At 37.0% G+C, this 26,578-nt stretch overlaps 2 protein-coding genes across 2 annotated transcripts; both read left to right on the forward strand.

The window, feature by feature from the left end:
- The first annotated feature begins 7,105 nt into the window (after positions 1-7,105).
- Positions 7,106-14,897, forward strand: LOC148862970 (uncharacterized). The gene is made up of 16 exons (XM_088975260.1): positions 7,106-7,401; positions 7,540-7,737; positions 7,851-7,948; positions 8,051-8,151; positions 8,294-8,372; positions 8,479-8,539; positions 8,736-8,782; positions 8,900-8,992; positions 10,600-10,690; positions 11,571-11,619; positions 13,437-13,553; positions 13,654-13,801; positions 13,885-13,977; positions 14,065-14,133; positions 14,474-14,516; positions 14,619-14,897. The coding sequence occupies exons 2-16, from the start codon at positions 7,680-7,682 to the stop codon at positions 14,717-14,719; spliced, it is 1,248 nt and encodes a 415-aa protein (XP_088831386.1). The 5' UTR covers positions 7,106-7,401; positions 7,540-7,679; the 3' UTR covers positions 14,720-14,897.
- Positions 14,898-19,386: 4,489 nt separating this feature from the next.
- On the forward strand, positions 19,387-26,547 carry APC8 (anaphase-promoting complex subunit 8). The gene is made up of 5 exons (XM_088975261.1): positions 19,387-19,541; positions 19,774-20,080; positions 23,898-25,148; positions 25,240-25,346; positions 26,125-26,547. The coding sequence occupies exons 1-4, from the start codon at positions 19,456-19,458 to the stop codon at positions 25,327-25,329; spliced, it is 1,734 nt and encodes a 577-aa protein (XP_088831387.1). The 5' UTR covers positions 19,387-19,455; the 3' UTR covers positions 25,330-25,346; positions 26,125-26,547.
- Positions 26,548-26,578: the final 31 nt, after the last annotated feature.

The following is a 26,578-nucleotide window of genomic DNA, read 5'->3' on the forward strand; positions in this document are numbered from 1 at the left end:
TGGAGTTGTGTTATGAGTTGTTTTATTTAGTCATTTAAACTTGAGAGCTTGGCCCATTAAGCAGCTCGTATTTGTTTTGCCTGTAAGTAAAATGAAAATACGGTAAGAAAAACTGTAAGAACCAAGAACTCAAAGGGTACAATCAACGGAACTAGCCTTGGGGCATCAGTCATCACCATTCTTTAACTCTGATGGCGCATAAGTAGGCTCTTTTTACAATAGGTCAATTCTTTCTAGAGGGACAGGGTGTCATGGGCCAACCGGCCATGGAGTTAATGTCATTGTTCAAACTTCAAAGAGATCTTACCCAACCTCTAAACTCTAATGGGGCATTCGCCAATATGAATGATTTTTACTTGACGGTGGTTCAAAGCAGTGAGCATTTGTGGAAGGTTAGTGATTTTTGCAGTTGAGAAGTAATTTCAAGAACAGCACGGTGTGTCACGGCGTCACCCAATCAACACCCAAGGTATTTTGTCGTTGTTTGTAACATTCTAAATAAAAACAAACAGTAGATGAAATGAACCAAAGCGAATGTCTAAACCTTGAAATCATCCTTCAGCACCAACCAGGCAACCACCAAGGCTTTATCCTGATATTATTTATAAAGTACTCACCGAGACATATTTCCACCATATTCCAATATTTCCCAGTCCGTGATGTTGTCTAAGGGTTTGTTTGGTTCGTGTTCAGGGTTGGGATTGGAATTGAATCGGGATCACCAACTCTTTCATTCAATTGGGAATTAGAATCAGATTCCGATTGTTACTTTTTGGTTCAATTAGAAAGCAGAATCAGAATCAGCCAAATTTTTCAATTTTGTCCCTGTTAGAAGGAAGAGAAGGAGGAGGTGGTGGAGGAGGAAGATTGAAAGAAAGAAGGAAAGGAGAAGAAAGAAGAAAGGAAAGGGCAATGACAAAGGGGAAGAAGAGGGTAAGAAGAAGAGAGAAGAGGGGAGAAAGAAGAGGAAGAGTGGGGAAAATCCTGTAAAACATTGGGTGGAGGCATGTGTTGGGATTCCCTCCTTATAAGGTAGGACCCACAAATAAAGGTAGAGGAAAGAAAAGACAAAAAAAAAGGATTTGGAAAGTCGAGAATTTTTGCATTGGCTTGCAACACGTATTTGGCTAACCAATGAATTGGAGAGAGCTCACTTCATTCTCTCTAAAACTCTACAGCTCTCTAGAAAATATTACAGAACAGAAAAAGGGTTTAGAGAATAACACTTTTGGGAAGAATAAGAGATACAAGGGCTGAAACGAAGAAAACAAATCCGTTTTCAGTCTCTCCTCTTGTTTTCATTGTTTGTGCTTTCACCTTTGGTGAAAAATTACTTATTTGTTATCCATTTTAATGATAGTTTATGTTATTGGTATCAAAAAGATTTCTTGATGTTCATCGTTTAGCTGTAACTAGACAGAAAAACATTGTACCCTATTACTATTGCTGATAGTAGATGTTTTAGACTTCGGTAACGTAAAACTTGGTGTTTACTACTGTTGCTTGCTCTGTATTTGTTATTTGCTTTATCATTGTTGCATGCTTAGCATTTGTGGTTAAGATCTCTATAATTTTTCACAAAGAAAATATCGGGTTTATTCCCAACAGCATGCCAGTCTTACGTCGCCACAGATGAAGATCGTCAACGGCTGGCATTAGATGGAGGCCGGCCTGTAAAAGTTCAGGCCCTTGGTCAAAATGTCAAATACTAAATGGGGGTTATTTTATCAAAAAAAAAAAAATAGAGGGAGAATGGGAATTGCATTCCGGGTGTGGGGGACAGAATGTCAACTCTCCCATATAGTGAATTTCATTCCACCTAGAAATGGAATGGAAATCTCATTCTGAACAATCATCAGTTGACCATTCCGATTTCAATTCCAAGCACCTATTCCCGCAAATCAAACACACCCTAAATTTTGAATCTTTATCATTTTGGCTCTATGGTTATTAGACAATTAATTGGGCTTTACCCGCCTGATGAGTATAGATTAAGCTGGGCCTCACCTAGATTCTGGTCCCAATGCTTTTGAAACGAGACTAGGACCTAGTTCTTGAGACTGATGTCTACCTTGTAACCTCAAAAAAGTCACAACATAAATGGGTTTTCTAATCACCAGAACTATTTTGCAATTTTTTTTTGGTAGAAAAACCGTTTTGCAATTTGGGTTTTGGAATGTTCGCCTTTATCACGAAGGAGAAAAAAAGTAAATAAGAAATGAATGGGTGATTCAACTATCGAATTCATTGTTTTCAAAACTGGACCGGATTGGACGGTTGGACCAGAAAAACCAAGAATCGGTCACCATTTTATTCCAGAACTGTTTTTTGGCCAAAAACCGTTGATTCAGTCAGTAAATCGTTGATCTAGGTGGTTGAACCGTTCGAACTATTCGAACCATCCAGCGGTTTTTTTTCATTTTCTTTTTTTTTGTTAGAATGGGCTATCCGTTCAATTCGAATGGTCAGACCGTTGGACCCAGGAACCAGACCCCTGAACAGTTCGTTGTCCAATTCGATTTTAAAAACCTTTGATCGAACCCAATGTTGATGCGAAAGCCTACATTATGTAGTCATCTAGAATATTTATGGTGTTCTTAAGCTCGTCTTTGTCTCTTTGTAGTTACATGCTTTTGAGTGTAATACATTAATCTTTTCAGCCATAGGTTGTGGTCCATTTCCCTTGGAACTACATTCTAGTGTAGTTTCCTTTCAGCTTCCTTGTTTGTTTGGTTATGCAAATTAAAACGTTAATATATGATATTACAAATGTGTCATGAAATGCTCGATCTAACTTTGTCCAAATTGAGCCTTGAACCGAGCTCAAATAGTAGTTTATATATTTTTAGTAGTTTTGAATTAAACATATTATTATTTTTTGTATATTTTATGATTTTAAATGTTAAATAAGCAAGTTACTCTTTTTAGTTTGATGAGAGCAGACAATTTTGACGCTTTTTTCTCTTCTTTTTTTTTATTTTTTTGAGAAACAATGCTTTTTTTCTTTTTCTGTGATTTTTAAATACTAAACAGATAGGGTAAGTTTTGAATTCGAACTTCAATTAAGCCGAGATAAAACATATGAGGATTTGAGCCGAATAAAATTCAAGCTAATAATTCTAACCCGAATGGAGATTGACCCCAAATTACTCGAGCCTTATTCTTTTCTGCCAAGCTAAAATTGAATATGAAAGAGGATGGGGATTCAACCCTTAATATACTAATACTAGACTTGAATGTAGATGGACCATTTTATGATTTTAATTCATTTGGTTTAATACCAAAAAGATATAGAGAGAGAGAAGTTTCGTTTGATTTACTTCTTGTTTTTCGCTTCTATCTGTCAATAAATAAAATAATTAATTATTTGAGTTGGAAACACATGTTAGTAGCTATTAAGTTTCACCTACTTTTGTTTGTGCTTATCATTTAAAAATAAAATTAGAATAGTGGTTCCAAAGGAATACAATATGTGGGCCAAGGCCAAATGCGACCTTTCTCAAGTCCTGGGTTGGGGTTATTGTCAATTGCATAGTTAGACGTGATTGTGGGGTCGGGCCGGGTCCAAGATGTAGATAGAAAAAGCTTAGGCCCAAGCTTGGCAATAAGTGATTGATCTACTGGGCTTATAGTTGTGGACTGAACAAGAATTTGGTTCCTCATAGTACAATAACAGAATGGGCCTTTCTGGGAAAGTGGGGATCTATTGGAAATGCGATTGATTTCTCTTCTCCTGTAATCCTGTTGCTGTTTTGTGAAGGAAATAAGCTGTCTTAAAAGATTGGGACTGCCAACTCACATGTTCAACTTCAGCCACATATATCTTATACGGTAAAGGGGGAGGGGGAACACAGTGAGAACAATGAGTATAAATAAATGGGCCCTACATCAACTTGGCCCGTTTGATTATTTATGTAAGAACTGTTGAATTAGTGGGCCACCCTAATTAAACATCAATTTCCCTTGTGTGACGTTTGGTCCTACTCCTACACGCAATCTGATCCGGAGGGGACAGTGGTTCCACCGGGTGGGGTTGGAATACTGTGTTCAATGCGATGCAATTGCTAATGGATCCAAAAAGAGATGGGCAAGTTTCGCAACATGGAGACAGTTCCCGGGTCGGCGGGTCAGTAAAGAACCATTTATGAATGGATTTTTAGATTAGACATATAATACCCGTTACAAGGTCCATATGGCTAGCATGAAGAGCCCCATATACCTGTTCTATTATTATTGTATCTTAATTTGCTAATTGGGATTTGGGAGAGGAGAGTTGTCCGCTCCGATCCAATCCAGTACCCATGTTACTATCGCTATCATGACAAATAGGATTAGGCCCTACTTATTACTTTTCCGGTTTGTGTTGGATAATTTTAGGGCAACACTTGGTAATTCCGATTTAGCAGAACGTGATGGTTATGTTGTGGGCTGTGGGCCTCACGGTTTATTCGAAGCCCACAAATCATAACGATTGTTGCCCATATACATTTTGAGTTCAGATCACCCCCGAACAAAATACATTCCTATCATGATGGTAATGAAGTTGGGATAGGATTGGAACGTGTTTTGTTAGCAGGAGATCTCAACTCGTGTATTTTGTGACCGATGAATATTCATTTAACTAATCCTATTTAATACTCAGGCTCATATTGAGCAAGGACATGCAACCAACCAATTACATTTTGAACATTTAACTCAAATCAAGAGGTGGTCTGGTTAAGGGTGAGCATTCGGTCTATTCGGTTAAAAATCAAATTGAATAAATCAAAATTTTAAATATTGAATTAAAAAAATAAAAACTATAACTAAAATTTAGAAAAACTAAAATATTTGATTCAGTTTTTGGTTATTTCAGTTAAAACCAGATTTTAATAATATATACTCTATTATATATATTGTAGCATATAATATATAATATATATTATAAAATCAAATTTCAGTATATTATATATTATATATTATTTTTTATATATAATAATAAAAAGTTCAATTAAATCGATTAACAAAAATTTTAATTCTAAAAATCATTTTAATCAAAAATCAAAATAACCGAATCAATTTAACAAAAAATAAAAAAAAGATCAAATTTTTTTATTTTAACCGAATAGTTCTCACCCTGTCACTCCTACGTCTGACCACAATATTGGTAAGGAATTGGATATATTACTCAGAGCACTCATCACACTGCTCTCACCGCGTATTAAAAACATCTCCAATAAATAATAGGGAACATACATATACGGTATTAGGAGTGCTCTGTGAGAATGAGAAGCACATCAGACTCATCGGTAAGATGGTGTTAGGTCGGTATTGGTAAGGAATTGGGATATATTCCTCACTAGACTTGTTCATGGGTTGAGCTAGGCTTGGGTCGGGTTTTTGCTCTTCATTAACATAAATTTTTCAGGCCTGAGCCTAACCATCATAAAAAGCCCAAGCCCAAGCCCGAAGCCCGACTAAGGAGTCTAAGCGATGGTGCCCTCTAAGATTGAGAGAATGGTGCCTGTTGAGTTCGTTGATTCCTGAGAGTTTGAGAGAGAATAGAAACCGAGAAAGTGAAAAGATAGGAGATGACAACAGTGTTGGCCAAAAAGAGAGAGAGAGAGAGAGAGAGAGAGAGAGAGAGAGAGATATGATATAGATCTAGTGGCACTAGACGTTGTTGCCTGAGTTTGCATAATGAAAACGGTGCGGCTGTGTTTTGGTGGCATCGGCTGGAGAGAGAACTGAGAAGATAGAAGACCTAGTTCTAAGAAGAGAAAGAACTGAAAATGAGAAGAAAGAAGATGAAAATTGTGCCAGTTGGAGAGAGAGAGAGAGAGAGAGAGAGAGAGATCACCGCCGAAGAGAGAGACGACTAGTTTTAGTGGCACCAGCCGCCGATGCCTAAGTTCACAGGTGCAAATGGGTTCGCAGGTTCTAAGAGTTGAGAGGGAGAGAGCCGCTTCTGAGAGTGAGTGAGAAAGGAGAATGAAAAGAAAAGTTTTAAGAATTTAGGGTTATGGTTAAGTAGTTTAGGAATTTAGGGTTTAACTTATATAAAAGTTGGGCTAGGTCGGGCTTGGGCCAAGCTTTTTTTAACAAATCCCAAACCCGGCCCATAAAATAATCAGACTTGGGCTTTCAGGCCCGAGGTCAAGCCCGCGGGCTAAAATGTATGCTCAAGCCCATCCGGGGGCCAATCGGCCTACTTGATCCATGTACAGTTCTATTCCTCTTTGACCTCACAACCAAATAAACTAGTAAAAGCCCATAATTTTCTAATCGTAGGGAAGAGTTCCGATTTAATCAGTAATGGTATACCCTCTCCCAAAGTTCGTGTTGGCTTGGAGATTCTGTGGGATCGGATCTGTTTCAACTTACAAGTTACAACCAGCCCCTGTCAGCTGGACCCTTTTTCTTGGGGAGCTGATTGACCTGGGTCCGGAACTTCTCCCACCACTGTTGTGCTGATTGGACTGCTGCCATCCGAGATCTGTTCCTCACAAATGGGCGTTTTACACACATCCACCGTGCATTGAGAATATCTCCGATGAATAATAACTAATAAGTACGAATATTCTCGCAAGTATGAGGCGCGCCAGTTGTGAGGAGCAGATTCGGTCTCGAAGTGTCCAGTGGACGTAGATCCACGTTGATGAAGCTTTAGGTTGCGTGTCCGATCCAATAAGGATTATCCTCATCAGTCAAAAAAATCTGCTGGCTGCCCATTGGATATTCCAATGACATCATGACTTTTCGTTCATTTTCGCCTTAATTAATTTGATAAATACTTGGATGTCTTTATTCTTTAATAAAAAGTTAGTTGGACCTTACTAAATTAACCGAAACTCCCGCTGGAGATAAGATTAACATGGTTGTATGAGAATGATCTGAAGTGACCGTGAAGCGGAGGTAGGGCCCCATCAGTCATCACCACCCAACCAAATTCTCCGTTACTATAAAACGGATCGAATTAGGTAGATAGGTTCAAAATTTAATTCCGATTTTATTTATTGGATTTGTCGTATTCGAATCAAATTTGAATTATAATCGGATACTGAAAAATTAAACTAAAAATGAATTTTGTATTATATTTATATGAAAATTGTAATAAAAGCACAACGGAATATGTCGGATCGGAAACGGGTGGATCCATATATTCTATCAAATTGTTGACGGATGACAGATCACCCTAAATGGATCGAATTCAATTTCGGATGATCGGGTTTGGATACTATGCAGCATTAAGGAAGAAGAAAGAGGCAGAGGAACGGCGACAAGGCATGTGCATCCGCCTGCAAAGTCTCGTCCGTCACCGTGCTTTGCGTACATATCGCAAGCGAGTGCCGAGTATTGCTCCGCTACCACGTTACCACCTCCACCAACACTCGAAAGCTCATTATTGTCCGAGACATCACAGTTAAATCCTTTTACTCTCTCTCTCTCTCTCTCTCTCATATTTGTCGCTGCAATTGTAGCAATTTTTATTGGTGTCCGAGCTTGTAGAATATAAGGTTTTATTATGTTAGTGACTTATGGCCATACTTTGCATTTCAGTATCTGGCTCTGAGACAAGTATGAAGAAAGGAGTTCTCTTCTGATTCGTTTTAAACTCCCTGGTTTCTCATACAAGGAGTTGCAATTTAAAACGACTGGAGCTACAGAATTAGAGATCTAGATTTGTTTTTACCTTCAAGATGGGGAGCTCGGAAGAGAGGGTTGTTGCTGTGATCATGGTTGGTGGTCCGACAAAAGGTATGAAATTGGTTCAGATTCTACAGAATTTTTTTCATTCATTAAAAGTTGTGATCTTTGGATTCAATAATTGGAAAACCTTCTTTCATGTTAATTATGTTCGTACTTTGCAGGTACTCGCTTTCGGCCTCTCTCTTTGAATATCGCGAAGCCGCTTTTCCCCTTGGCCGGACAGCCAATGGTTCACCATCCGATTTCGGCTTGCAAAGCGGTACACTCTCAAATCCTCAGTAGAACTTTACGCTTTTAGAAATCACATTGCGTCTTTTTTGTTATTCCGCAATGTAACTGTGATCCCTGTGGACTCCTGTAGATCCCAAACTTGGCTCATATTTATCTCATTGGTTTCTATAACGAGCGGGAATTCGCATTGTATGTCTCCTCAATCTCTAATGAGCTGAAAGTCCCTGTAAGGTAAGTTGACGCACACCTTACTCTAGGTTAGTTGTGATGTGTTCTTATGTCTAATATTGTTGTGGTGAAAGAAAAATAACACTATTTAAATTTTAAGATCTTACACGTTTCCTCATCGTTGTCGTTGTATTTGCTCCCTCAGATACTTGAAAGAAGACAAGCCACATGGTTCAGCAGGTGGACTTTACAACTTCAGGGATCTGATCATGGAAGACAGCCCTGTCTGTATCTTATGCTCCTCGTTTCTCTCTATCCTGTATTTTCCTGGTAAGTTAGAATATTTGAGTTTCTTCTGAACTCTTCTGACCCCATTTCCTTCTGTTGCAGTCACATATATTTTTGCTGAACTGTGATGTTTGTTGCACTTTTCCACTTCCAGGCATGCTTGGTAACTATCCTTCTTTCTATCACTTTGATATTTCCTGAAGCCAACTTTTCTTACTTTGTATTGTCTGTGCTGTGCTGTGCTGTATGAATCTGTGGCTCAAAAGCCGTTGATTAGTTTGATGGCAATTTCTTCTTTCCAAACTTATGATTGGCTTCTTCGAATTTTAACTGCTGGCTATTGGCCTTCATATGTGCAGCGGCTCATAGGAGATATGGAGGGATGGGAACAATCTTAGTAATCAAGGTTGGCTAATGCATCCATGAATTCTTGCTTTTGAAAAGTATAAAATAAGAAAATCACCCTTTTCTGCATTTCCTTGTCCTTCACCATTCTCAGATATCACTATGCTCTTTTATGCAGGTTTCTGCTGAATCAGCAAACCAGTTTGGGGAGTTGGTTGCTGATCCCATTACCAATGAGTTGTTGCATTATACAGAGAAACCTGAGACCTTTGTATGTGTAAAAGCAGATAATCAGCTAGAGTTATCCTATTGTGATTCATTTAGCATTTGTTTTTTACGGCTTTGCTACTCGCATTATGTACCAAGTTATTAAATATTAATATTTGATGCATGAAACATTAGGGTGATGTTTGGCATCGATGTCGATTTCCCAAAAATCGGCACCACATTGGAGCCACATGGGATAAAGAAGAATTGGTGATTTTCAATCTGTTTGGTTGGTCAATTTATGTCATTTTTGGGAAATCGGCAGAAAAACGATTCCTGAAATTGGAGCATCTTGAGGGATCACCATTTTCAGTGATTCCCCGATTTTTAGGTAATTCCTATTTTTGGAGGATGACATGGCATCGGATATGTCTCCTAGAAAAGGTTAATTCCAAGGAAAAATAATCACCCTTGAGAATCAGCCAAACAAACTGCTTACATGGCATAAATGATACCAAACAACAATTTTTGGTGAATTTTCAAAAACCACCAGTTTCTTGATAATCAGCAAGGAGGAATCATCACCAATGCCAAACATCATCTAGGTTTCTAATAACAAGTTACCTTTTGCATACCTTGGAGTGTGTACTACGGAGTGCAGCTACGTGTAGACTGCATACCTTGGAGTGTGTACTAAGGAGGAATCAGCAAGTGTAAACTGCAGCTACACTTCGCAAATAGACTGTACATGCTGTACAATACATGTATTATTTCATTCTCCCTTTATAAGCAATGATACACACAAATAAATTGAAAAAGAGGGAAAGAAAGTGTCAAAGGTTATAGAATATCAGGTTCCTCTATAATGTGGTAACCCAAGGAACAGTGTCACCTAGGAGGGTGAGAGGCCACCTAGAAAGATTGGGTACTAACAGATCATCATTAGGTCAAGGTTGATTTAGCCCTCATCCATTTAAATGTGAAAGGCTAATGCTTTGATTATGAGACTTAGGCCCCTAGTCATATGACATCACATTGGCTCTGGTTCTAGATTACCAAGGATGTCACTAAGGCAAACTTTTCTGTATGTCATCCTCAACCAGTTTGGATAAGGCTTAGTTAAATAGTTAGGTTTCATATTTATATACTGGAGATAATTTAGGTAGCATTTGAATAAGGTTCAGGATTTGTGCTCTTGAGGCCCCGATTTTAGGTTTTCTGCTTTGGCGCTTAAAAGTGCTTTTATGTTTTCTAAAAGCAACTCTCTCCATTTTCTATATAAACTTTTTGGCTCATTTTTGTTTCTTATAGCCCAAACCTCAAAAGCAAAAGCTTATTCAAACGGAGCCCTAGTTTTAAATTTGAAAAAGGATAAATCTTTGAAATGAAACACATTATCCAGGGTGGATCTTGTTCCAGTCTATTTATAGTCAGATCTCTGGAAAAAAAAATCCTGGGCTAGTATAACCAAACTGGACCATTGGTTCCTTCCAACCCATAAACAGTCCTAGAAGTTCTGTTCCTTCCCTAAGTTGGCTAGGTACTTAACCATGTTCATTGTAACTTGTGGTCTGTGCATTTGGCTATGGAGAATTGGACTTTAAATTGTTAATTCTTACTCATATATCACCCCTCTGAGTAGGGTTTTCTTCTGTTACCAATTTTTTGCAGGTAAGTGATCGAATAAACTGTGGTGTATACATATTCACACCAGATATTTTTACTGCCATCCAGAACATCTCCATACAAAGAAGCGATAGAGGTATATATATATATTAACATGCAAGGTTGTAGATTTATCATGCCTTTAGTTTGAGTTTTCTAAAGCACCAAGGTGGAAAGAAGATGTAGAAAATAAAACAAGTTTTTTTATTTCAACATTTTATTACATTCTCACTTCACTAATTCATCCAAAAAGTTCTTCCTTCGTAAATATAATTTTTATACTTTTTAATTTTATTTTCATGGGGATGAGTATATGTTTTATCCAGTGATATGTAAATTTGGGGGCTGTTTATTTGGTAGTGGAAAGGTATCAGAGATCTAGAAGAGAAACTCATCTATATATATATATATATATATTGATTTTTCATATGATATATATATATATATATATATATATATATATATAGTTTGATCTAATATTTTTTGTAGCCAAATTTGATTTTTCATATGATATATATATATATATATATATATATAGTTTGATCTAATATTTTTTGTAGCCAAATTTGATTTTTCATATGATATTTAAGTGGAGAAATTTAGAAGGGTTTTGGTGTTGATTCATGTAGAAAGTATAAAACTACAAAGTGATTTAAAATTTTCCCTTGTAGGTAAAGTTTGATTTAAATTAGAATTAGCAAACCAACTTTTATAGGTTGTTTAAATGGAGAAATTTTAGAAGAATGGTGACATGGATTTATATAGATAAATTTATAGAGAATTGGGAATGGTGGAATCCACAATCTGACCACATGGCTAGCTACATGCCTAAAGAAAAGAATCTTTGAGGAGAAGCATCTGAGGGTGTGTCTGTTGGCATTTGTAATGCTCATCTTCCATGGATTAATGCTTTCATTATAAAATAGATATAACGATTCCACATTGTAGATATCTGAACATTGCATTGTTGTTTGCAGCTAATCTGCGGCGTCTGTCCAGCTTTGAAGCTATTCAGTCAGTAACAAAGTATGGCATTTTTGGCGCATTTATTCCTTCCAAGCATAAAACTTTTTTTTCTTTCTTTTTAGTTTTTAGCCTTTTGGGATTACATTATGCATTTAGTAGGGTATTTCTTGTTGATATATAGGAGTATTTGTATTTTTAACCCGTTTTCTACTTTCTGGTCATTGTATTTTTTTTCTAGGGGTCTTATTGTCTTTCCCCTATTAGTAGGGTATTGATAAAATATTCTTTCAGGGGTTGTGTAACATAGACACAACCATCCTTGCTGTAGAGTAAAAATTCTTCAAAAATGTACAACAAAGGAAGAGTGTTGAGGTGTTGAGATAACTTTCTTGAAAAAAAACAACAAAGGTGTCTCTCAAAATGGATACCCTACAATGTCAGTATGTCACACAGCTATACATCCTCTATTAAATCTAACCTAGACCAGAAATTGCCACCAAAGGAGACTCTTTGCAAATCCTCATATTCTGGGTGGTCTAGAATCCAAGAGAAGAATGCTGATGTCCATGCATAACCTATGACTATGAAAACCTTTTAATTTGCCCTAAAAAATGCCCCTTTTCCTCTCCCACCAAATTATGTAATGCACTGGAAATGGGATTCCACCCCCCCCCCCTTTTTTTTTGTTTTTCTGTCTCTATCTAAAAGAAGCCCAAGTAGAGAAGTCATAAGACAAGAAAGTCTGAAATCTACATTTCCTGAAAAGCACAAGGAAAGACCACACAGAATAGCCACCCTACAAGAGATGAAAAGATGGCTGACATCCTCCTCAAACTGATGAGACGTGACAAATTAACTTGCCATATGGAAACACCTATTATATGCCATCAAGGGAGACCAACCATGAAAACCAGGTCACCTCACACCTTTCATACATAAGATTCCTATACTTATGGAGACTGCATAAAAGGACTTAACGATGAAACAGCCATCTAAACATTTTTTCTGTAGTCTCTAATCTGAATTAGTTGGCATCAAATGAAGTTCTTCAAGGCAACTAAGAAAATTTTGCATTCAATGATTCACACTCTAAAAGTAGCCTCCTGCAAAATAAGGAACCAAACTACTTTCACCCCATGAATTTGAAATACTGGCTGATGGTTAAGTTACTAGAGGCAAATCCCACATTATCCCCCTGTCCCAAACCAATTATCCTCCCAAATTCTAATTCTTCTACCATTGGCCTAAACCAGCATCAATTCATTCATCTATTCTTGATTTTATTTGTAGATATATTCAGACCTAATCCCTTTATGCTGTATTTTTTATTAATTTATTAGAAACTACTTGCTTTTTAAAAATCCTGATTTGAGTGCAACAGAATGAAACCAGTGGCAAGGAATAATGCAGTAACAAGCATCTTTTAATATCCCAGGGTAGCCAACCTCAAATAGTTGACAAAAAACATGGTTCTTGATATATTCATCAGAAAAAAAAACATGGTTCTTGGTATAGCACAATGGCAGGATAGGATTTGAGTAGCTTACCCCATGTATGGGATGGCACTTACAGCTGACTGTGCTAACTCTTATACCTCTTTCATATGTAGTCAATTTTTGCTTTTCTCAAGGTCTTGGTAGAGCATAGTTAATTAGGAAACACTCGGTCGTTCTTTTATGGCATTGAATGCTAGGGTTGTTTTTCTCTAGGAAAGGATTTACTTTCTCACCCATAAGGTCTAACATGATGTTTTGGTTCAGACAAATCAATGTTTTTCGGTTATTGCAAATATCCATATTTCAGGTCCATTGAATTTCAAATGTTGATTGAAGCATAGCTTCCTTTAGATCAACACTCTGAAATAAGCTCCATTGCAGGACTCTTCCTACAGATTTTGTAAGGTTGGATCAAGACATCCTATCACCTCTTGCTGGGAAGAAGCAGCTATACATATATGAAACTATGGACTTTTGGGAACAGATCAAGACTCCAGGGTAGAGCAGTATTTCTCAGTTCTCCATTTTTTTTCTCCTTTCTTGCTCTTTGTCTTTGTACCATGGAATGACTCACTTGAATTTATAATTCAACTTTCAGGATGTCTTTGAAATGTTCTGCCTTGTATCTTTCACAATTTCAACATACCTCTCCTCATCTTCTGGCAAGTGGAAATGGCACCAAAAGTGCTACTATTATCGGCAATGTTTATATTCATCCATCAGCAAAAGTTCATCCAACTGCAAAGGTATTTCCTTTTGTTTTTTCTTTCAACTACAGCGAGAATTGCATCACAGCACATGGGTATTTAGAATGGATCTGTTTAAACAGATTGGTCCCAGTGTCTCAATTTCTGCAAATGCTCGCATAGCAGCTGGGGCAAGATTGATCAATTGCATCATCCTGGATGATGTTGAAATCAAGGTATGACATCAGCTTAGAGATATGAAAGTCATCAATGAATTCTTTTATTTAAGTCTTAAGCAGACATGGTTTGCCATCTTCTGACAGGAAAATGCAGTTGTTATGCATTCAATTGTTGGGTGGAAGTCATCTATTGGTACATGGTCACGTGTTCAGGCAAGATTCCCCCCCTCCCAATAAAAAACAACTAATAAATTGTTAGTTTGTTTTCAGTTAATTTACATTATCAGCCTTCCAAGTGGTGGTTTAGAAACTGGCAAGGCTGTAAACTGTTAAATGTGCTATGGTATACAACTAAAGAAATGGTTGGGCTGTTATTTTCCTACTGTATATAACTTCCATAAAGATGGGAGAGGAATACTATTACAATCTGATCTTTATCTTGAAAAGTGTGAGTAGTGATTCAAACTAATGATGTGATGATATGCTAGAAGACCTCCTTTTTACATTTTCATTGATGTTCATAGTAATTGACCTAGACTGTCAATTGGCTCAGGGTGAAGGAAATTGCAATGCCAAACTTGGGATTACCATATTAGGTGCTCATCTTCTTTATTTTATTCATTTTTCTTTCAAGGAGATCAGATTCTATTGTATATGGGATCCTAACAATATATGAACCCTGGTGTTCCTGTTTTCAGGAGAAGCTGTGACTGTTGAAGATGAAGTTGTAGTCGTTAAAAGCATTGTTCTCCCAAATAAGACACTCAACATCAGTGTACAAGAGGAGATAATTCTGTAATAAGAGAAGAAATTTGGTCCATAGCAGTGTCTCCTTGCTACAAGCTGGAGCCTACCTTTTTTATTTCATTCATAATGTTTATTACTTCAATCCTTGTATAGTTGTTAAAGAACAAAGTTTTTACCCCACCTTAAATGTTATTTTTGAGTTCAAAGTAATAAAAATTTTCATTTTCTTCTTTGGTCTCCTTCGTTTAATCTGCAGGGATTTGGAATCTGCAGCAAATTTAGAAATTCAGATTACGTGTACAGAACTGGGTACAGGTGATGCGAATGCTGTTCAGGACTTGAAAGATCATTCAAGTCCAAACGACTGAGCTTGTTTTGCTTGTCATCTCCCAGGCATCATATTGAATGGTGTAGGAGATCGATGGTGTCAGTGGACAGAATCGACACATATCAGGATGATAACGCTAGGCAGAGCTGACCTAGATCCTATAAAGCTTGTTTAACAATTCCATCGGATTTTGGTTTGAGAATAGGCCATTAGCCTTTAACTAGAAAGTTGTTTATGCGTGCCATGGAGCATCATCATCTCTTAGCAATCTTTTGACAAGGCCTCACTATTTATACAAATAAGAAATAACTCGCAGCCTACTACAGCTTTAACGTTGTCATAAAATCCATTTAAGGGAACGGGGAATAAAGCCTACTACAGCCTTAAAATCCATTTAAGGCCTCACTGTGCTGTGGGACGCAGATGTGTATTCAACATATCAATGTCGATCAAATGACTCGTGTATGGACTCATTCCTGCATGATGCGAGGGAAGGCATTGGGTAGTTATTTCCATCCAAAGGCCATAGGTCTCCCTCCTGCTCATCTGAAAATAGTCCATGATGTCCTTCCAGGCCCAGCCCGGCTTGGGATTTTCTTGGTCCTATACTATTTATTTATGGTATACATGTAAATTTATTGCCATATCAATATATGATTTGACATTAAAAAAAAGAATGGAATGATGAAACATGATTAAGCCTATATGATTAGGATAAGGGTTAATTGTTGATTTTTTGTAATATTATTATAAATTGAATTTGAAATTTTAATTTTAGGGAAATTGTCAAAAACTCACCATGAGTTTTCAGCATTTCTCTCTTAAACTCACCACAACTTTTCAAAATGTCTAAATCTCACCATGTCACTAACTTGACGTTAAACGGACTAATGGATGTTAATATATTACCATTTTAACCTTCATAGAAAAATATAAAGTATATACAAAATAAATTAATGGGTGTTAATATATTACCATTTTAATATTTAGACATGAAAAAGGAAAATGTTCAAAAAAATATTTTCAAATATAAAATACATAAAAACACAGGAATTACAAAAAAATATAAAAAATTATAGAAATTGAAAAATAAAAAATAATAAATCATTTTCAAATTATAGAAAATATAGAATTTGAAAAACAAAATCAGAAAATAAAAATTGTAGAAAAAACACAAAAAATTATAGAAAAACACAGAAATTGCAAATAAATAACAAAAATACAGGAAATTTATAGATTGTAGAAAATAGAAAAATGTAAAAAAACAGAAATTATAAAAAACGCTAAAAATGCAAAAAAAAAAAAAATTGAAAACTGAAAAAGATCACTTTTCCTCTAACTCACCATTCAAGGGTAATTTGGTCATGAAAATTGTTATTTATGTTGACATGGTCACCTCTGTTAAGAAGCATTAACGGTGCACTAATAGAAGGTGAGTTTTGGAAAATAAAAACTTATTGACATGGTGAGTTTTAGACATTTTGAAAAGTTGTGGTGAGTTTAAGAGAAATGTTAAAAACTCATGGTGAGTTTTAGACAATTTCCCTTAATTTTACAATATAATTTTATGGCAAGATAACCAAATGCCTAGGCATATATTATCAAGCCCAAGGTGCAAGCCAGGCTGGGCCAGGTAGCCCTAAGGCTCTGTTCGCTTTTTGGTAAGTTATTTACCTAGGTAAATGCGTTTACTTAGGTATGCGTTTCTTAGGAAAGACTTACTCGGGTAAGTGCATTCACCCATGTTCTTTTATTTCCCTTATAAATAAGGCAATGACAATTTTAGCCATAAAAATCCAATATTAAAAGGGGTACTTTTGTCCCATTCAAGTGTTGGCAACCTCCCCTCAAGTGGGGAAGTTATTTACCCACCTAGGAGATGGGTTTTCCCATATATCTGAAAAAAGAACATGGGTTTCTCGATTTCCATTGACCAACTTTTCCCCTCTCAAAATCCTGAAAAAGAATGCCCCCTAAATGTCATTGTTACCATGTAAAAACCCGGTCCATGATCATCCCTACCTTGAAACCATTTAAATTAGAACGAATCTTTTGATTAGATCCGTATTTAATCCAATAGTTATATTGTCACTGAACTCCAAACCAAGAAGCTCAACATGGTATTCCTTCGCTATGACATTCTTGAAAGTGTTATTTCCAATCATAAACAGGTGCTATGGGAGATAGGAGCTTTGTCCCGGGCATCTAAGGCCATGTTTGGTTTAATTCTCATTCTTTCTCATTCTTACTCAAGATGAAATTCTAAACTGGAAAAGAATGAATAAAAAAAAAAGGTAGAATGAGAAAATATTATTATGAATCAAACACTTTTTTTCTAAAAATGAATTCTTTTCAGACTGACAAGTGTCTTATATTGCTCATTTTCATTCTTCAAAAAATAAAAATAAAAATAATGTTCGTATTCACAAACCACCAACCTAGGTCTCCAATAATCAATATTGTTTACCAATTGACATAGATTATTGAGAATGTGCATTTGACTTTAAGGGTATTGTTGTCTTTTCATTTTTTGTATTTGGACGCCCTTAGGAACATGGCTGTAATTTCAAATTTATCATATAAACATAACACCCAAACTCTCTCTCTCTTAACTCATATTCCTCTTCTCTACTTCTTCTTTCTTCTCTTCTTACACTCGGCAACTATATTTACCAATAGACTAATATAGTTCAAATTGCAAGATTTCACTCTTACTTCTCTACGGGCTAGAGAACACGGGAACAGGAGGATACGATACGAGGACAATCATAAATCATAAAGCAGCCCGTCATTCTACAATTGCTCGAGCTGCTCCACCCCACGTGTATAAAGCTGACAAGTTACATAAGGCTGTTTGAAATACTCAACTTCCTGTTTCTATCTTACTTTTTCTATCAAACCAAAGACCGCATAATCGACTGAACACAGACATAATACTGCCCAACAACCCAAGCTTTTAACCGCATCTAGATGAAGTTAACGAAAATGAAAATGGTGCCACACCTTAGAATTTCATAATTTGAGGTTATAACTGAGTCGAGGTTGTCAGTTGAGCTCACTTGTAGCTTATTCCTGATATAATTTTTGTTAACATTCTAGCGATGATTCAATTTTTAGATGAGAAAATATACATTCAAATGATTAAAATTGTTGTTTGGAGTTGGGACACAAAGCCCAGCTTGCCCAGTGTACCCAATTGGTACTAGGTTTGAAGCAAGTAGAACAAGCCATGTAGTCAGCTTACTCCCCATTTCTTGAATGGAAGAGAGATTAAAGTAGACAGAGAAATACTTCAGTTCCATGTTTTGACCATAAGCAAAGTAGCACAGCCATCCAGTTAATTAATTGGTAGATACATTGCACAATTAAGAATTTAGATCCCATTTGAAATTTATACTAAACAAAAAATAAAAACCAAAAGAAAACAAATAATAAAGGTTTCTTCATATGGGTCATTAAATAATGCTAAAAGAGAAGGAAAATAACTCAATGTTATTGTAAAATTAATGGAGTGGAGAACATACAGTCATTCTAGTTGGTGCATAGAGAATATACACCCAATACAATACTAGGTCACTTCTTTATAGTAAAAATGTGGGAAACCAGTATGTCATAATTAAATAATAAAGAAATAATATATATAGGATTAAAAGAATAGAAACATAGAAACTTTTGACATATTTCAAATACTACAACTTTGTCATATTAAACAAACATAAGTGGATGAAGATTAATAAGAAATTGTTTTTACAATTGAGTATGGAAATGGAATAAGAATTTTAAAATTTTCCAAAAAAATAAGATTATTTTTCATTTCAAGTCAAATAGATCAACACATGATGTAATAATTATATAATAAAACTTAAAATAAATAGAAATAAAAGATTATAGAAAATACAAAAAAATTGTGCATATTTTTAATGTTATATGCTTATCATATTAAACAAAAATATATTTATTAACAATAAAAATAAAATACAAAATTTAAATCCGTTAACACACCATGCTTTAATTACTTATACTTTCTTTCATGGGTGCTGATAAGATAATCTCAATTTGAAACGAGTGCAAATATAGGTTTAAAATACAAAATGCAAGGATTTTACCTTAGATATTTGTATTTACACACACACTCTCTCTCTCTTTAATATATAATATGTATTTGCATTTGTACTCTTTTCAAACTGAGCCCTACGAAAAACCTAATATTTTGCACGTTAATGCCATGGAGTGGGGTTGGTTTTGGATCCGGCCTCTTGGGCCCCCAGCCCAGGTCCTCAACACGACAACGCCCCAAAGGCCCAAACAAACCAAGCATGATGACTATTGACTAGCGTCATAGCGTGAGATGGGCCAATTACTCCCGGTGCATGTTAGCGACTTCCACGTTAAAATTTGGGGTTTATAGTTATAACCGAGAGCGCGAGAATTTCGGAGGAAGAGAGTGAGGGGGATAGCTAATGGGTTCGAAGGATAGTTGCAGGACCGAGCTTCGAACTGCAATCCGCCAGCTTAGCGATCGTTGCCTCTACTCCGCTTCAAAATGGTGCGCAGAAATCCCCTAAACCCTACAATCCTATATCACTATCTACCACATTATCTGTACTTTTTGAATCTTTTGCATCCCGCTTCGTTTTGATTCCAGATCACGTTCATCCATCTCAAATTTTTTAATCATCAAGTTCCTTTTTTTTTTTGTTTCCTGAAATTTAAAATCGATGCGAATATTCACAATTTTCTTCTTCATTATTGGGGTTTGGCTTGATTAATGATTGCAGGGCATCAGAGCAACTAGTGGGAATCGAACAAGACCCGGCAAAGTTCACACCTTCTCACACCAGATTTCAGCGCGGGAGTTCCAGCATTCGCAGGAGGTTCCGTACGAACGATATCCCTTCAACACCCGCTGCCGGCGTTTCCTATACCACCACTCCAGTCCCCGAGGAAGATGAGATTGTGGATAGCGATTGTTATCTTCTTGCTAAGTCCTACTTCGATTGTCGGGAGTACCGGAGGGCTGCTCATGCGCTTCGAGATCAGACGGGAAAGAAAGCAGTATTTTTGCGCTGTTACGCCCTTTTTCTGGTTTGTTTCATCTTTAAATTCGTTAATGTTCCTTCATCATTTCTTTTATGGCTAATATTTCGAGTTGCACTTTTTTCTCCGCTTCTTGATTTGGGGGTTGGTCGCATTTTTTGAGCTGTTTCGGGGGTGAGATATTAATAGTTCGTTTGCGAATTGGAGTTCTATTAAAAAGAAAAAGATAATTTTGAATTTCGGTATGTTCTATGTGCATTACTGACTCAAATCAGCAAATAATGGCCATTGGAGAAAGAATTGGGAGCTCTAGAATCAACAGGATTGATTTTGTTTGGAAGGAACTATGATGCTGAGATGCTAGAATGGAACTTTGGAGGCCAAACATTTAGATTGAAGTTGTCATTATCTGTTGATTTCTGTGACTGCGATCTGTTACCCTAAGAAATAATATATCCGTATATTGGAGAACTGTAAACTGATTTTGGGGGAATGAGGATGTCAAGTACCTTAATACCAACGTATATGAAATATTTTGCTGGATGGATTATCAATTATGTGTGTTCAAAGGTATCATCATGGTTACTGAAGAACTTTCACATTTTGATGATCTCTTTATTTCTTTCTATTCAAAAACCTATATGTTACATCACTTAAGAAATGTGAAACATTTAATGAAGTGAATGTTGGCATGGGACAGTGCATGCAAAGTATCAGAGTTTTTCCATTGCACAATGGTCAGTTGAATCCTACTCATCAAGTAGTTATCCCATATTAGTATGGTTAATGGTTTCAAAATTCTTACCATGTTTTTTTTTCTTTGGAAAAGGTAAAGTAATATTTATTGAGAATGAAATACACACAAGAGGCTGAGATCAGTCCCAAAACAGGCTGACTGATCCATTCAGCAATTACACAAGCCATCAAGACAGAAAATAATACATCTGACACATTACAGTTTCTAAAACCTGCCGCCACAGACAACCAAGAAATCAGCTTGCCCACTAACTTCTGGGTTAAGTCCTCCAGACTTAGAGAAACTTGTTACTGAACACCCTTCTATTCCTCTCGGCCCAGATACACCAAATTACAGCACTTGGAATCATCTTCCATAAAGTCTTCTTTTTCTTGCTCAAGCCCAAGATATGCCAGCCGCATAATAGCTCTTTTACCGACCTCGGTATCACCCAACAAACCTTCCAGGAGTTGAGGAAGTGGTTCCACAACTGAGCAGAGAACGGGCAGTGCATACACAAATGATCAGTAGATTCAGCACTGCACCCACATAAGCTGCAAGACAGGTCCGAAATCTGAAATCCCCTGCCCACAATGTTCTCCTTGGAAAGGCATTTATTAAGAGCCATAGTCCAAACAAGGAAACTGGCTTTAGTTGGATTGATGGGATTCCACACTTGCTGAACTGGGAAATCAGGAACACCCCTCCTACCAAGATTAGCAGCCAAAGATTCAAATGAAAACATCCCATCAGAATTCCACTTCCAATGCCACTTATCCTCTAAACTATAATCCAACTCTTGATACTGGAGATAGGTCAAGAGATTCATTGCCTCATCCACCTCCCAATGAAAGAGATTTCTTCGGAAAGAGGGAGTCCAAAGAACTGAACCACCAGAAATACTATATAGTACTCAGCAACTGAGGCCACTTGGTCAGAAGCACACTGGAAGAGGAGTGGGAAGGACTCAGCAAGAGGAACATCTGAGCACCAAGGGTCCTTCCAGAATTTCATCCTATTACCATTACCAGCCTTGACTGAGATCCCCCTGGCCAAATCTGGAAAGTGCTTCATTATCCCTTTCCACAGAGAGTTACCCCAGTTAGGAGCGGGGTACCTAGATCTCCAATTGCCCCTACTCACACCATATTTGCTGGCAATGAGAGATCTCCACCAAGCATCCGATTCTACAGCATCTCCAAATCCATTTACTTAGGAGGGCAGAGTTAAAATGTTTCAGCTTCCTTGTACCTAACCCCCCTTCAGATTTGGGGAGACAGACTTGTTCCCAACTCACCAAGTGCACTTTTTCTCCTCCTTCCCAACTTACTATGTTTAAACAGATTCGCCAAGGTAGCAACCGTTCTTGTTGATTTCATGTATGGTCAGTCAGATAATCAGTGGTTCATTGGGATTTGGGAAAGAGATAGTTGTTGTGCTTGATGGAAGAGTTCTTTTACATCAATTCCTTTTCTTCTACTAATTCTGACTTTCTGAGGTAGAACTCGTGGAAGGAATGGCCCGGGAGTTAATCCCAATCAGTAAAATAACTTTTTATGTTGGAGGTTATTGATTTTTATGTTTTTCTATACTTTACTTCCCCAGTTCTGTTTTCTGTATTTATTTCTTTAGTCAATATTGCTACTAACTGAAAAAATAGGGACCATGTCTCTCTTATTTTACATCCAAAAGGACTGGCAATTAGTAACTGTATTGGAAGGACCTCTGCGGCCATACTTGGTGTTGATTGACCTTTTTTCTGGTCATCATGGTTCATATCCAGTTCATAACGGAGGAGGAATTATACTCATGAAACTTCTTAGTACACTATTGGTATGGCCTAACTGAGGCAAGTTATGGAGAAAAGTTCACGTACAATTTAAATTCAGACTCATCTCTAAGATGTTAAATTGGTAAAGTCTCCTCAGGAGCATTACCAGATTCTCCATGCGTATAAAATTGGAGAAAAGATTTCCTACTATTCAAAAAAAGTCGGTGTTCCCTTATAAATGACCCTTTATCTGGTGTTATTGATGTACCTTTCTTTTTCCATGAAAGGAAATGCTTCTTTGTGGAGTAATGGCTGAATTCCAATAATCATTAACTTGTTCTAAAGTTGAAAGCTATCCAGAGAAGACATGATGTAACAGTGGAAAAGACAATCAAAGAACCAGCATTTCTTATCAATAACCACAGCTTTTCATTAATGTAACAAAGATATAAGAGAGTACATTAAAGAAAGGTCAATCAGTCAATGAGTGACAAACCTTCCTATCTCTCCTCTCGATGTGTTATCAAAATCTTACAACTGTGCCCATAAGATTTGATTTCAAGCCACCCTTGTCTAGCTGGAGCATGAAAGAACCAGCATTTGCACATTAAAATCCTCCAAGTCCAAGGTGGTCATTTCCACAGGATATCATGGCGAGATACTATCCAATAGGGGTGTCAACCACAACCACCCAAATCCGCCCAGTGCCGACTAAAGATTGTGGACATCCGGCCCCAATCCAACCCACCCCACCCCACAAATAGTATACCTACATTCAACCAAAGCCTTTTTTTTTTTTTTTTGATAAATGGTTCAATGCTACATGTCAAAAGGTTGGGTTTGGAAAGGAGCAGCCTCAACCCACCCCATCCCTATTATCCAATCAAACAAGAGATACTATCCTATCATTTTTTCTGGAAACATGCTGTTTGATCTGATGCCATTTGATTGAACATAGTAAGTTATGAAACTGCCAATTTTATGTTTTCATTTCATCCACTTTCTCCTCTTCTGGGAGTGTACTCTTTAACCCTGGTAAAAGAAACTAAAATTCCCAAGGTTAACCTGTTAACAGAAGTTGTTTTCTACCTGTGAATTTACACTGTTCACAAATCACAGCTCATAAATGGTTCTCTTCAACAAGAGCTACATTGTTAGTTCAACAATAACCAGTAGCCAGTGAAACACCATATTCATCAACATTATGGTTAAGTGTCGGTGCCTCTTAACGTATAGCTTATCAGGTGTCTACTTTAATGGTTATGTAATCAAATGCTTAGAAAAATGTGGAACATTATAAGCATATTAGTATTTAAAATAAGTATCGTGAGTTTAGCCTTTTCTTCTTTCTCATGAAGGCTGGTGAAAAGCGGAAAGAGGAAGAGATGATAGAACTTGAGGGACCTTTAGGTAAGAGCGATGCTGTAAACCATGAACTGGTTTCTCTTGAGAGGGAGTTGTCAGCATACCGCAAGAGTGGCAACATCAATCCTTTTGGCCTTTACTTATATGGGCTTGTGCTTAAGGAGAACGGTCATGAGGATCTCTCTCGTAACGTTCTTGTGGAATCTGTTAACAGCTATCCTTGGAATTGGAGTGCCTGGTCAGAGCTGCAGTCTTTGTGCACCACCATTGATATCTTAAACACTCTTAATCTCAAGAATCATTGGATGAAGGACTTCTTTCTTGCCAGTGCATACCAGGGACTCAGGATGCACAGTGAATCCTTATCAAAATATGAATATCTGCAAGGAACTTTTACTTTCAGCAATTATATACAGGCTCAAATAGCAAAAGCCCAGTACAGTTTAAGGGAGTTTGAGCAGGTTGAAGTTATATTTGAAGAACTTCTAAGAAACGATCCATATAGAGTGGAGGATATGGATATGTACTCAAATGTACTTTATGCAAAGGAGTGCTTTTCAGCTCTGAGTTACCTTGCCCACAGGGTATTCTTGACTGATAAATACCAACCTGAGTCTTGTTGTATTATTGGAAATTATTACAGTTTGAAGGGACAACATGAGAAATCTGTTGTATATTTTAGAAGGGCACTGAAACTCAACAAGAACTACTTGTCAGCATGGACTCTGATGGGTCATGAGTATGTTGAGATGAAGAACATCCCGGCTGCTATTGATGCCTATCGACGGGCTGTAGATATTGATCCATGTGACTATCGGGCCTGGTATGGGTTGGGACAAGCATATGAGATGATGTGTATGCCCTTCTATGCACTGTACTACTTCCAGAAGTCAGTATATTTACAACCAAATGATTCACGATTGTGGATTGCCATGGCACAGTGCTATGAAGCTGAGCAGCTTCACATGCTTGAGGAGGCGATCAAATGTTACAAAAGGGCAGCAAATTGTAACGACAGAGAAGCAATTGCATTGCACCAACTGGCAAAGCTGCATAATGAACTTGGGCGTTCTGAAGAGGCAGCTTTTTACTACAAAAAGGATTTGGAGAGGATGGAAGATGAGGACCGGGAGGGGCCAAATATGGTAGAAGCTTTGCTATTTCTTGCTACACATTGCAAAGCACAAAAGAGGTTTGAGGAAGCAGAAGTTTACTGTACCAGACTTCTGGATTATACAGGCCCAGTAAGTTATCTCACTATTTGACAAGTTTTTAGATGTCCAAAATGTTTCCGTTCAGCTTTATTAATTGTTCCTTTCTATGTCCACGATGCAGGAGAAGGAAACAGCAAAGAGCCTTCTACGTGGAATGAGAGCAGCCCAGTCTGGTTTACCTTCCATGGATGTTGAGCATTTCCCTCCATAAGAAAATTCCAAAAACAGGTATTTCCTCTAATGCCTGGTTTCACTGAAATCAAGGACTAATGATAAAAATATGCCAGTATGCCACATGTCAGATCATACTGCTCAACAGATTGTGAAACATACAAACTGCAGAGGCAAGTGCTTGGTGCTTGACTCCTTATTCCTGAAGTACAAGACGAGCTTTATGGAAAAATCAATTGATTTTTCGAAAAAAATCATGCAATTGCATGTTTGAAACCTTCTAAATCATTTGTATGAACTTCAAGTGGTATACAATAGTGCTTCTGCGTTCGGTAGCCCTACACTGAGACTTATAGAGAAAAAGCCTTTGAAGCTTGAGGACCAAGTTCAACAACCAGCAGTTAGTTATGACTGAGAACTTGCTGGCATCCTGATCTGTTCATTCCATTATTATTTTTGCTTGTCCAGTCATGTACGTGTTCATTTTATACGTTACAGAAATGGTGTTTCTCTTTTGTAATTTTTCTTCAATTTAATAAAGTTCGATATACAAAAAATGATGACAACATTTATGGTGCTTATGAGTAGATTTACAGATCATGCTTTTTGAATTTTATCCAAGTGATCTAAATTGATCATTAAAACAAAACAAGTTTTGATGAGATGTCATCTTCTCTTCATATTATATGGCAAATACTTTTCCTTTTTCTCATCAGACTAACTTTAACTTGTTCTTTTTTTTTTTCCTTAATTTTCCCATTTCTTTCTTTTTTATTTGTTTTTTTTTTGATAAATTTCATTTTTAATTGTTATGCATGCTATTGTATGTCTGTAGGAGCATAGAGGGCGAAGGTGTTGAGGTAACAAGGACAGATTTCAAACCCAGTTGTGGGTTCCAATGTGGAACAACCTTGACAACTTGGACGGTACCTCATCCAAAACCATTTTTCCAGCGTTTCACGTAAAGTGAAACTCTGGAATGAATGGCGCGATGTATACCTGTATACAATCTGTAATCGCCTCATCAAGCATGTGAAGCTTCTTCACGGCATTACTTTGTGATTTGTGAATCCTCAGCCAACCACAACTTTTAGAAGAGAAGCATTTGAGTATTATGATTTGTCATTTGTGACTAGTCCTTAGCTTTGAGAATCACAACGATCATGCGCAACAAAAACATTGCAAGTATGGGAAGACAGCGTCAAGTGGTATTAGCCCATCAGATTTCAAATGATCCTAAATCATGCTTTATCTTTTTTCCTTCCTGTTTTATCACATCCGTTTTCATG

This window comes from Nelumbo lutea, chromosome 3 (genome assembly GCF_056320005.1).
Source record: "Nelumbo lutea isolate HS-2025 chromosome 3, American lotus-T2T, whole genome shotgun sequence".
NCBI classification, from domain to species: domain Eukaryota; kingdom Viridiplantae; phylum Streptophyta; class Magnoliopsida; order Proteales; family Nelumbonaceae; genus Nelumbo; species Nelumbo lutea.